This window comes from Oncorhynchus mykiss, chromosome 1 (assembly GCF_057628025.1).
Source record: "Oncorhynchus mykiss isolate SJ-2025 chromosome 1, ASM5762802v1, whole genome shotgun sequence".
Lineage (NCBI taxonomy): Eukaryota > Metazoa > Chordata > Actinopteri > Salmoniformes > Salmonidae > Oncorhynchus > Oncorhynchus mykiss.
Window position 1 is genome coordinate 83,711,174 of NC_143022.1, and position 13,111 is coordinate 83,724,284.

A 13,111-nucleotide genomic window follows, 5' to 3' on the forward strand; every position below is an offset into this window, starting at 1 on the left:
CAGAGAAAAGGGAAAAACCCTCCAGAAGATTCTGTGTAAATTCCCAGGAGGTTGGTCTTTTGTTGCGAGCTGGCAGACGCAGAGGTGTTGGTGAGGTTTATCCGCTGTTTATCCACTGAGAATACCCGTGCTCTCCCCTCTGATAGGCGAGGGAGCGGATGCGTGCTCTTCTCTGATAGGCTGTTCAGGTAATGGCAGAACAGGGCAGGTGAGGATAAGGGTTGGTCAGTGTTAAACTCTCTCAGGGGGTTAGGAAGAGCTCCAGTCCAGAGTTTGGGTGGGCAGTGAAACTAAAAAGCAGGGGAATACAATGCATTTCTACATTGTAGAATAATAGTGGAGACATCAAAACTATGAAGTAACACATATGTAACCAAAATATATTTTATATTTGAGATGCTTCAAAGTAGCCACCCTTTGCCTTGATGACAGCTTTGCACATTCTTGGCATTCTCTCTTAACAGGTGTGCCTTGCTATAAGTTAATTTGTGGAATTTCTTTCCTTCTTAATGCGTTTGAGCCAATCAGTTGATATACCTATTTGGTAAAAGACCAAGTCCATATTATGGCAAGAACAGCTCAAATAAGCAAAGAGAAATGATAGTCCATTATTACTTTAAGACATGAAGGTCAGCCAATGCGAAACATTTCAAGAAGTTTGAAAGTTTCTTCAAGTGCAGTCATAAAAACCATCAAGCGCTATGATGAAACTGGATTTCATGAGGACTGCCACAGGAAAGGAAGAGCCAGAGTTACCTCTGCTGCAGATGATAAGTTCATTAGAGGTCCCAGCCTCAGAAATTGCAGCCCAAATAAATGCTTCACGGAGTTCAAGTAACAGACACATCACAACATCAACTTTTCAGAGGAAACTGCGTAAAACAGGCCTTCATGGCCGAATTACTGCAAAGAAACTACTACTAAAGGACACCAATAATAAGAAGAGATTTGCTTGGGCCAAGAAACACGAGCAATGAACATTAGACTGGTGGAAATCTGTCCTTTGGTCTGATGAGTCCAAATTTGAGATTATTGGTTCCAACTGCTGTGTCTTTGTGAGATGCAGAGTAGGTGAACGGATGATCTACGCATGTGTGGTTCCCACCGTGAAGCATAGAGGAGGAGGTGTGATGGTGTGGGGGTGCTTTGCATTCTGCAGCGATCCGCCATCCCTTCTGGTTTGCGATTAGTGGGACTATCATTTGTTTTTTAACAGGACAATGACCCAACACACCTCCAGGCTGTGTAAGGGCTATTTGACCAAGAAGGAGAGTGATGGAGGGAATGCCTCCACAATCACCCGACCTCAACCCAATTGAGATGGTTTGGGATTGGTTGGACTGCAGAGTGAAGGAAAAGCAGCCAACAAGTGCTCAGCATATGTGGGAACTCCTTCAAGACGGTTGGGAAAGCATTACAGGTGAAGCTGGTTGAGAGAATGCCAAGATTGTGCAGAGCTGTCATCAAGGCGAAGGGTGGCTACTTTGAAGAACTTCAAATATATTTGATTTGTTTAACACTTTTTTGGTTACTACATGACTCCATATGTGTTATTTTATAGTTTTGATGTCTTCACTATTATTCTACATTGTATAAAATAGTTTTAAAAAATGAAGCAAAACCCCTGAATGAGTCCAAACTTTTGACTGGTACTGTATGTGAGAATGCTGTTCATTGACTACAGCTCAGCGTTCAACAACATAGTGCCCTCCAAACTCATCACTAAGCTCAGGACTGTGGGACTGAACACCTCTCTCTGCAAATGGATCCTAGATTTCCTGACGGGCCGCACCCAGGTGGTAAGAGTAGGCAACAACACCTCCGCCAGGCTGACCGTCAACACAGGGGCCCCTCAGCGGTGTGTGCATAGTACCCTCCTGTATTCCCTGTTCACCCACGACTATGTGGCCGCGAACAACTCCAACACCATCACTAAGTTTGCTGACGACACGACAGTGGTAGGCCTGATCACTGATGACGATGCAACGGCCTATAGGGAGGAAGTTAGTGACCTGGCAGTGTGGTGCCAGGACAACAACCTTTCCATCAACATCAGCAATACAAAGGAGCTGATCATGGACTAGATTTGGCATGGGCCCTCAAATCCTCAAAAAGTTCTACAGCTGCACCATTGAGAGCATCTTGACTGGCTGCATCACGCTTGGTATGGTAATTGCTTGGAATCTGACGACCGCAAGGCGCTACAGAGGGTAGTGCGTACGACCCAATTCATCAACGGGGCCTATCTCCCTGCCATCCATTCAGTCTGGTTTTAGACCCCATCATATCACTGAGACGGCACTTGTGAAGGTGGTAAATTACATTTTAATGGCATCGGACCGAGGCTCTGCATCCTCGTGCTCCTAGACCTTAGTGCTGCTTTTGATACCATCGATCATCACATTCTTTTGGAGAGATTGGAAACCCAAATTGGTCTACACGGACAAGTTCTGGCCTGGTTTAGATCTTATCTGTCGGAAATATATCAGTTTGTCTCTGTGAATGGTTTGTCCTCTGACAAATCAACTGTAAATTTCGGTGTTCCTCAAGGTTCCGTTTTAGGACCACTATTGTTTTCACTATATATTTTACCTCTTGGGGATGTTATTCGAAAACATTATGTTAACTTTCACTGCTATGCGGATGACACACAGCTGTACATTTCAATGAAACATGGTGAAGCCCCAAAATTGCCCTTGCTAGAAGCATGTGTTTCAGACATAAGGAAGTGGATGGCTGCAAACGTTCTACTTTTAAACTCGGACAAAACAGAGATGCTTGTTCTAGGTCCCAAGAAACAAAGAGATCTGCTGTTGAATCTGACAATTAATCTTAATGGTTGTACAGTCGTCTCAAATAAAACTGTGAAGGACCTCGGCGTTACTCTGGACCCTGATCTCTCTTTATAACAACATATCAAGACCATTTCAAGGACAGCTTTTTTCCATCTACGTAACATTGCAAAAATCAGAAACTTTCTGTCCAAAAATTATGCAGAAAAATTTATCCATGCTTTTGTCACTTCTAGGTTAGACTACTGCAATGCTCTACTTTCCGGCTACCCGGATAAAGCACTAAATAAACTTCAGTTAGTGCTAAATACGGCTGCTAGAATCATGACTAGAACCAAAAAATTGGATCATATTACTCCAGTGCTAGCCTCTCTACACTGGCTTCCTGTCAAAGCAAGGGCTGATTTCAAGGTTTTACTGCTAACCTACAAAGCATTACATGGGCTTGCTCCTACCTATCTCTCTGATTTGGTCCTGCCGTACATACCTACACGTACGCTACGGTCACAAGACGCAGGCCTCCTAATTGTCCCTAGAATTTCTAAGCAAACAGCTGGAGGCAGGGCTTTCTCCTATAGAGCTCCATTTTTATGGAACGGTCTGCCTACCCATGTCAGAGACGCAAACTCGGTCTCAACCTTTAAGTCTTTACTGAAGACTCATCTCTTCAGTGGGTCATATGATTGAGTGTAGTCTGGCCCAGGAGTGGGTGAACGGAAAGGCTCTGGAGCAACGAACCGCCCTTGCTGTCTCTGCCTGGCCGGTTCCCCTCTTTCCACTGGGATTCTCTGCCTCTAACCCTATTACAGGGGCTGAGTCACTGGCTTACTGGGGCTCTCTCATGCCGTCCCTGGAGGGGGTGCGTCACCTGAGTGGGTTGATTCACTGATGTGGTCATCCTGTCTGGGTTGGCGCCCCCCCCCTTGGGTTGTGCCGTGGCGCGGAGGTCTTTGTGGGCTATACTCAGCCTTGTCTCAGGATGGTAAGTTGGTGGTTGAAGATATCCCTCTAGTGGTGTGGGGGCTGTGCTTTGGCAAAGTGGGTGGGGTTATATCCTTCCTGTTTGGCCCTGTCCGGGGGTGTCCTCGGATGGGGCCACAGTGTCTCCTGACCCCTCCTGTCTCCTGCCTCCAGTATTTATGCTGCAGTAGTTTATGTGTCGGGGGGCTAGGGTCAGTTTGTTATATCTGGAGTACTTCTCCTGTCCTATTCGGTGTCCTGTGTGAATCTAAGTGTGAGTTCTCTAATTCTCTCCTTCTCTCTTTCTTTCTCTCTCTCGGAGGACCTGAGCCCTAGGACCATGCCCCAGGACTACCTGACATGATGACTCCTTGCTGTCCCCAGTCCACCTGGCCGTGCTGCTGCTCCAGTTTCAACTGACCTGAGCCCTAGGACCATGCCCCAGGACTACCTGACATGATGACTCCTTGCTGTCCCCAGTCCACCTGGCCGTGCTGCTGCTCCAGTTTCAACTGACCTGAGCCCTAGGACCATGCCCCAGGACTACCTGACATGATGACTCCTTGCTGTCCCCAGTCCACCTGGCCGTGCTGCTACTCCAGTTTCAACTGTTCTGCCTTATTATTATTCGACCATTCTGGTCATTTATGAACATTTGAACATCTTGGCCATGTTCTGTTATAATCTCCACCCGGCACAGCCAGAAGAGGACTGGCCACCCCACATAGCCTGGTTCCTCTCTAGGTTTCTTCCTAGGTTTTGGCCTTTCTAGGGAGTTTTTCCTAGCCACCGTGCTTCTACACCTGCATTGCTTGCTGTTTGGGGTTTTAGGCTGGGTTTCTGTACAGCACTTTGAGATATCAGCTGATGTACGAAGGGCTATATAAATACATTTGATTTGATTTGATTTGATCCAGGACCTCTACATCAGGCGATGTCAGAGGAAGGCCCAAAAAATGTCAAAGACTCCAGCCACCCAAGTCATAGCATATTCTCTCTGCTATTGCTACTGTTTGCTATATGTCCTGTTGCCTAGTCACTTTACCCCTACCTATATGTACATATCTACCTCAATTACAGTGCCTTGCGAAAGTATTCGGCCCCCTTGAACTTTGCGACCTTTTGCCACATTTCAGGCTTCAAACATAAAGATATAAAACTGTATTTTTTTGTGAAGAATCAACAACAAGTGGGACACAATCATGAAGTGGAACGACATTTATTGGATATTTCAAACTTTTTTAACAAATCAAAAACTGAAAAATTGGGCGTGCAAAATTATTCAGCCCCTTTACTTTCAGTGCAGCAAACTCTCTCCAGAAGTTCAGTGAGGATCTCTGAATGATCCAATGTTGACCTAAATGACCTTTCTCATGCTATTGAGAAAGGCCGCCATAGGCAGACATGGCTCTCAAGAGGAGACAGGCTATGTGCTCACTGCCCACAAAATGAGGTGGAAACTGAGCTGCACTTCCTAACCTCCTGCCCAATGTATGACCATATTAGAGAGACATATTTCCCTCAGATTACATAGATCCACAAAGAATTCGAAAACAAATCCAATTTTGAAAAACTCCCATATCTACTGGGTGAAATTCCACAGTGTGCCATCACAGCAGCAAGATTTGTGACCTGTTGCCACGAGAAAAGGGCAACCAGTGAAGAACAAACACCATTGTAAATACAACCCATATTTATGCTTATTTATTTTATCTTGTGTCCTTTAACCATTTGTACATTGTTAAAACACTGTATATATAATATGACATTTGTAATGTCTTTATTGTTTTGAAACTTCAGTATGTGTAATGTTTACTGTTAATTTTTTATTGTTTTTCACTTTATATATTCACTTTATATATTATCTACCTCACTTGCTTTGGCAATGTTAACACATGTTTCCCATGCCAATAAGAGACATTAGGGCTTGTATGATCTCTGACAACTCTGATAGCAAATATTACACCTTGTAATAGCAGTATGCCATTTCACTTCCCAGCATGCTCTGTCTCTTACAGAGTGGTGGTCTGTTCCCAGGTCAGCCCACCTGGGTGTAAGCATCACACTATTTCTATGCCCTGTCGCTAATTGAGACCGTGTCATCTCTTCTATCCACACCTCAGCAGTCAGGTGGGCTGACAAGTAGCGTAACTAAATATTAATTAACATAGGCCTCTCCTCTCCAGGATGAAAATCAAAAGTGAGTGTGTGAAATCTCATTAGCCAATGGGTGTGTGTGTGTTACACGTTGGTGGTGATTTGCTGCCACTCAACCTGAAGTGCTTTGTTTGTTTGAGACTTAGTACATACTAGTGTACACATTACATGCATCCCATTCCATCACTGTCAAAGGAACTGACCACTGGACACAGTCAAGCTGGCTTTTCAATATAGTCGACACCACCTCATCGTTTAGTTTAAACACAGCTGCATTTGTATGGAGCTCAGGAGAGTTATGTGTCACAGAATGCTTAGCAAAAAGCCTATAACAGAACACCTTTCCGAGGTAAGCTACTGGCGGCAAGGCTATCTCCCTGGCACAGCTCTGTAGAGGGAAGGCTCTGGGCTGTTTTAAAGCAAACGGCAGGATAATCAAAGAGAGGGAGCGAGTGCGAAAGAGAGAGAGAGTGAGAGAGAGAGTGAGAGAGAGAGTGAGAGAGCGAGAGAGAGATGGGGATAGTTTAGCATACGGGAAAAAAGAGAGAAAAATGAATGGTGGTTTCTTCAAAACTCCAACTTTGCAGTCTTGTCACACACACATCAAACATCCACTTAATGCACCAGTAAATAGGCTGTCCCTATCTCCTACAGGGAACACAACACATCTTATCTGATGAGAATTGTCCATTAGCCACGGCCACCTTAACCCCTGCCTGCACACACCCAGCATGCCGACATGTCTAAAGGCTTTTAAGGGATGGTTAAGTTGGTTAGCTTAATCTTTTCATTATTTCAGGGTCAACAAGTAATTTGAAATGTTGTTGAAATCCCTCCACCATTTTGTGATTGGTAAGACAGGAGATATCCTGGAGTATACGTACAGTGCAGTGTGTCCCAGGTAATCTCACACACAAGGGTTAATATTATCATACATATCATATAATTTTGCAATAGAGTATAGATTTCTGATTCTGACTAACACATTCCCTGATATAGTTAGACGGTATCCTTTGGAATAATTATCTTGAATTGAGTCGCTGTCGTAGCTAATAGTCTGATTCTCTTGAATTGAGTCGCTGTCTTGAATTGAGTCGCTGTCGTAGCTAATAGTCTGATTCTCTTGAATTGAGTCGCTGTCGTAGCTAATAGTCTGATTCTCTTGAATTTCCTGGCAGGAGGAGGATAAAAACACATTCTATTATTTGAACTATACTGTAGGCTAGGTGAGATCAGAGCTCTCTATTTCTCCTGGTCAGTAACGACTAAAGGTTATTTTTGTGGGGTTAAACTCCAGACCAACACCATCCAAGATTCGTTTGACCTAGGCTGCCATCTGTCTGTCTCAGCAGGTAGCTGTGCTGTGAGTCACGGCCACTGGACAGTCTAGGTCTGACCCCTGCCAATTAGACTGACCCCTCAACAAAGGTCATATCAGGTCAGGCAGTGCCCTCTGTATCGACTGAAGTACTGATTTTGTGGGTGTAGGAAGTCTGGCATACTGGGAGGAGGTAGGGAGTGAATAATGAATACTCCTGTGCTGATCACACCTGGTACACACACACCATACACTACAGGACACATACACACTCACACAAATTACACACATACACACTCACACACATCTACATGAACACACATCACAGATGACAATACACACTGGGATGCATAGACAGAAGCAAAATCATGAATAGGGAAAGAGAGAGTGAAAGAGAGAGTGAGAGAGAAAGAGAGAGAGAGAGAGAGAGAGAGAGAGAGAGAGAGAGAGAGAGAGAGAAAGAAAGAAAGCGGGAGAGAGAGTGAATCTCTAGCCAATGTCTAGGGTGTCTGCAGGTGATGGCAGGTTGTTGGTGACAGTGAGAGGTCATTGAGGAGGTGTTAATTGTTATGGACTGTCTCTTTCCGCCAGGCCCCATCGGGAGAGGAAGAGGCAGCCACGAACTCAGCGGAGGTGACATTAAACTGGGCACAGATCACACCATCGACCCCTGACACCGGACCGGAGCACCACATTTATATTCCACTTTAAAATCCAATTAAAGACTTCACCTTCCCGGATGTTAAATAATCAAGTTTAGCCAGAGGAAGCAAAGGTTAGAGAAGAGAGAGGGAGAGGGAGGGAGATTAGAGAGCAAGGAAGCGAGAGAGAAGAGAGCTAACTATAGGGCAGTGGATTCACATACCAGATGAGGAACACTAATATTCAACTCTACGCTGAGACCCTGGTTGAAGTCTGTAGAATCCCCAGAATTAGAGCCAGCCTGCATGCTAAAATATAAGCTAAGCTATTAGCTACCAAGCCATAGGCTAACTGAGTCTGTTGACCAGTTAGCTGAGGTAAGGAGATAAGACTGAGACAGTCTCTGCAGTCACAGTTAATGGATGAATCCTGGAGGATCACCCATCACACATGTGCAATACCCACAGACACAGACAAATACTGTAACCAATCTCTCGATAAGAAAATGGTATTCTATCCTCCGAAGCTTCCTGTCGTCTGTTTCCCCTCTCCCCCTATCCCTTCTCTCCCTTCCCTGGCTACTGAAGGCATATCTGTGTATCTCTGCCAACTCCTCACCGTCAACTTCATCAACGATTCTCTACTACTGCTGCTTGGCGTTGATAGAGGGTTGGTCATCAAGGTCATTGTCAGTAATAAGTTGATTCTGAATGGTTGTGAAAGGCACATACTGTATGCTTCTCTGTCTTTCATTCTTACTGAGGTCTGGGGAGGTTCTCTGCAGTCAGTCACAGTCTCTGTGTTCTCACTCAGCAGTCTCTATTCCCTTTAGTGGTGATGACCAAATAAATGAGTAATCTAACACTGTATTAGCTCAGTGGTGGGGCTGTCACTCACAGGTCACAGAGAGGACACAATGATTCCAGATGGCACAGCTGCCCCACAGGTTTAAAGAAGCCACCAACTCATGACCGGTAGAAATGTCACGTCCAATCTAGGTCAACGCCCTGCGTAAAGTCACGGTGTGGAGCCAATCATTTCTCTTTAACTAATTTGTGAGGAGGCTAACTCTGCTAAGCTGCCTGACACACTCTTCCTCTTGACTGGCAGAGTGAATATAATCAGTGGGGCTGCAGGGTGAAAGACAGAAAGAAAGGACAATGTCAGTTTAATTCAATAACAGAAAAGCTGCGAAATGGAGAGTTGAAAAGAAAGACAAGGGAAGTTCAGAACAGTAATGTTTGTGAAGTGGTGAAAGGGGATGATAGCAGTGTACAGCATGTTATGTGTGATGATTGTGAGGCGCTAAACCAATTCTACAGTAACAAGACGGGGAGTTCAAATAGGCCTTTGGCACGTCAAGGGAACTGAAATCTGGACAGACTGTAGGTTTATAACCTCTAAGAACTAAGCATTTCTAGCAGCAAAATTATACACCAAACGTAGGCAACATTTTGACTTGGGAACAGGAGTGGAGAAATATTGTTTCTTTCTTACAGCATCTTGAGAGAATGCTAATGTGCAGTTACATACCATCTGTAGAGGTGCTATCTTTATCAGCATCTTTATCAGCATCTTTATCAGCATCATAAAAGCTGATAGTATTTTAACCACATGAAATATGCATCCAAGCCAAACTGAAATCTTATCCGAAACATGTTGGGTCATTTTCAGAATTTTCTATTTCCTTATAACTGGTCAAACTGATGTAATTTGGACATTTAGCACAGAAAGTATTTCCCATTTCTTTAGAGTTATTGCATTTTCTCCTGGTCCCTAAATGTCTTTGCTCCTCGAAAGAAGCAGAGATGGCAGGGAAAACGTTACAGATGTCAACTCAATTTAAGCATTCATTCAATCGGTTTATGACATTATTCTGGTGAACAAGAGTTTATGTAGTCTTCTAGGGAAACATATAATGACAGAAGAGAAGCTGCTTGTATCTAATTGTAGATAAGTTGACTAACAAATAACCTACCAAAATGTCAACAATTATAAGTAGAAACATATCTAAATCAGGCAAATCAAATCCTGCAAACTCTGTCCAAAAACCTTTCTGCTGTTTCTGACTATAGCTTACATCACATTTTCTGTATTAGCTAGCGGGTTAGGGTCGGTTGAGGGCCTCAGATTTACCCTTTATCACATATAGTCCCGCGGTTGTGGATGGTTATTAGCAATTGCCGGCGGTTGAGGGTGAACCTAACAGCTGCGCAGCGCACCAATAGTGAGGTAGACATTGGGTTAACAGCTCTGTTAAATGCGCTTGTTCACTTAACTGTGGATCACAGACTCAACTAGGAAACACAAAGAGAATGTGCTGTGCTATGTGAAATATAGATCTATAATTCTAGCAAAATGTCTTCTGTACTGAGTGCTGTGGGTGGTAGATGTTAAATGCTAGGTGTCTACTATTAGCACTGAATCTAATGCAAAAACGCAATAACTATTGAGTGCTAGGGCTCGTGATGTCAAATGTTTCAAAAGGCAAAGGTGCTAAATGTCCTGAGTGGCTGAAAGATATGGCGAGAGTGTGGAGGTGGGGACAGCATCTTGATAGTCGGACTCAGATAAACCGTATTTCTTCCTCTGTGGGGTGTTTCCCAACCCCATGAAGGTTCCTATCTGTCTGTGTGGTGTTTCCTCTTCAATCCAACCCTATGAAGGTTCCTATCTGTCTGTGTGGTGTTTCTACTTCAATCCAACCCTATGAAGGTTCCTATCTGTCTGTGTGGTGTTTCTACTTCAATCCAACCCTATGAAGGTTCCTATCTGTCTGTGTGGTGTTTCTACTTCAATCCAACCCTATGAAGGTTCCTGTCTGTCTGTGTGGTGTTTCCACTTCAATCCAACCCTATGAAGGTTCCTATCTGTCTGTGTGGTGTTTCCACTTCAATCTAACCCTATGAAGGTTCCTATCTGTCTGTGTGGTGTTTCTACTTCAATCCAACCCTATGAAGGTTCCTGTCTGTCTGTGTGGTGTTTCCACTTCAATCCAACCCTATGAAGGTTCCTATCTGTCTGTGTGGTGTTTCCACTTCAATCCAACCCTATGAAGGTTCCTATCTGTCTGTGTGGTGTTTCTACTTCAATCCAACCCTATGAAGGTTCCTGTCTGTCTGTGTGGTGTTTCTACTTCAATCTAACCCTATGAAGGTTCCTATCTGTCTGTGTGGTGTTTCCACTTCAATCCAACCCTATGAAGGTTCCTATCTGTCTGTGTGGTGTTTCTACTTCAATCCAACCCTATGAAGGTTCCTATCTGTGTAAGATAAGGTTATGCTGCCGTGTGTGTCTCTCTCGCTTGGAAATTCTGGGCAAGCTCTCACCATCTTCCATCATAACTGTTACAAGCTACCCCACTGTCAAAACGTCAACGCCAAGCCTAATCCCATGAGTGGAGACGGGGACTTTCTTTAATTAAGCCAGAGAGGGCGGCACAGCAGCTAAGTAGAGCACAACCACACACACACACACACACACACACACACACACACACACACACACACACACACACACACAGAGAGTGATACAGAAAATATACACACATAACACACTAACACCTAAACGAAAATCCTCTCATCACTTGAATCAATCCCAGCGTACCTCAGTGGCCACCTTATTAGACTGAGCGTATAGTCACACACTCACACAGTTTTCTAGGCTAGTTGCCATATCTTCTTTAGAAATCACACTCATCACACACAGACAATGACAAGCACACAAAGGGCTATAAGGTAACAACGCCATACTCTGACAAGCTCGCATCTCTAATCAACAGAGGCCTTGGCGTGGGACTGCAGTGCTCCAGATATCCACCAGGTGGTGTTTACATAGAACGTCCTTCTGAGGAGGAGATGCTGCAGTATGACAGAAGCCACTGATCAACGGAGCGTCAGAAATGTCACACCCAATCGCCACAACACACTCTCTCACACACACAACACACACATTCCTGTACAGATGTGCTCACACACTGGCGGTCAGGTGGTCAAAGCAACTCACCGGCACTGACAGTGATGGCCTCGATGAACTGGTCTCTCCAGCTGTTAGTCCCCACCAGCAGGGCCAGGTTTGTCTTCTTAATCAGCTTGTCCACAGTGTTCTGCACAGGGATCACCAAACACATGGCGTTTAAGAGCTGCACACTGTAGAAGTGCATAGATAGAGGGGAGCAAGGCTGTCTAGTCTACATACAGGACACATTATCATGACTGTTTCTGTCCTTAAAACATATTTACTGCTCTGTAATAATCAGGTATTAAGAATAAACAATGAGAGTGACGTCTGTGTAGAGAGCTTGAGTATTGTAATTCCTGCCTCAAGGCCATGACACGTAACAGCTACAGTAGCCAAGAGCCAGTCCTCAGGAGCTATGTGATGATGTCACAGGCCAGGGGGAAATAGATGGGAGGTTCAGTCCCTTACTGGGCCTGTAGCTGTATCCCTCTCTTTGATAAAGGTTGGTTCCCAGAGGACAGCAGCAGGCGTTCCTAGAGCACGTTCAGGAAATCAAGCCTCATCAAAGTATGCATAGATCCAGAAGGACACCCCACCTCATCCTCGATTCATCCCTTCCTCCATCCTTTCTTTCGGAGGAGTCTATTAGCTAGCTCCTGGGATGACAGCTGGATAGCACCCCTCTCCTCCTTCCCTCCATCCCAATCTCTCTTCCCTCACCATCAGAAGGAAAATTCCATACTTATTTTCTTTAGAAGGAAACTTAAATGGAAACGGTAACACTATTCTCTCCCAGCTCTGCTACGGTCTCTAAGATAATGTCTTAATGTTTAGAGGAATAGAAAGACACTTTCCTGACTATCTTGACTTCACCTACTGTCGAAACCCTAGCTAGATGTGTTGGTTTTAGGAGGGAGAGAGGGATCCTATACTGTCTGAAAATCACCTACTACCTCTGCCCTATCTGGCAGCCCCACATGATCAGATTCTGGGTCTTGCTTGACGTTAATCTTAGAACAGAAAAGTTGCAGACTACCATCTGAAAGTATAAACTCTTTCAACGCAGCCACTTGCTATGACTCTCTGAGGTTAGAGGTAATTCAACCCCCCCCCCCCCCAGCCTCCCACCGAACCTCACAGTGAGAGCCACTCCAGTAAGAACAGCACACGATCCGTCAAGTGCTCACAAGCACCCACCTATCAGTCGATGACTGTCTGAAGAGGGTGTGGGAGAGAGAGGGAGCAAGGAGCATGCACACACACACACGCACACACACACCTT

At 44.7% G+C, this 13,111-nt stretch overlaps 1 protein-coding gene across 2 annotated transcripts in view; it reads right to left on the bottom strand.

Moving 5' to 3' along the window:
• The window catches only part of slc8a1b (solute carrier family 8 member 1b), a 239,491-nt gene that overhangs the window by 35,306 nt on the left and 191,074 nt on the right, over window positions 1-13,111 (bottom strand). For both annotated transcript variants that reach the window (XM_036986620.2, XM_036986617.2), the window contains exon 5: window positions 11,875-11,974. In XM_036986620.2, the coding sequence (XP_036842515.2) occupies window positions 11,875-11,974 (100 nt within the window). The remainder of the gene's footprint in view (window positions 1-11,874; window positions 11,975-13,111) is intronic.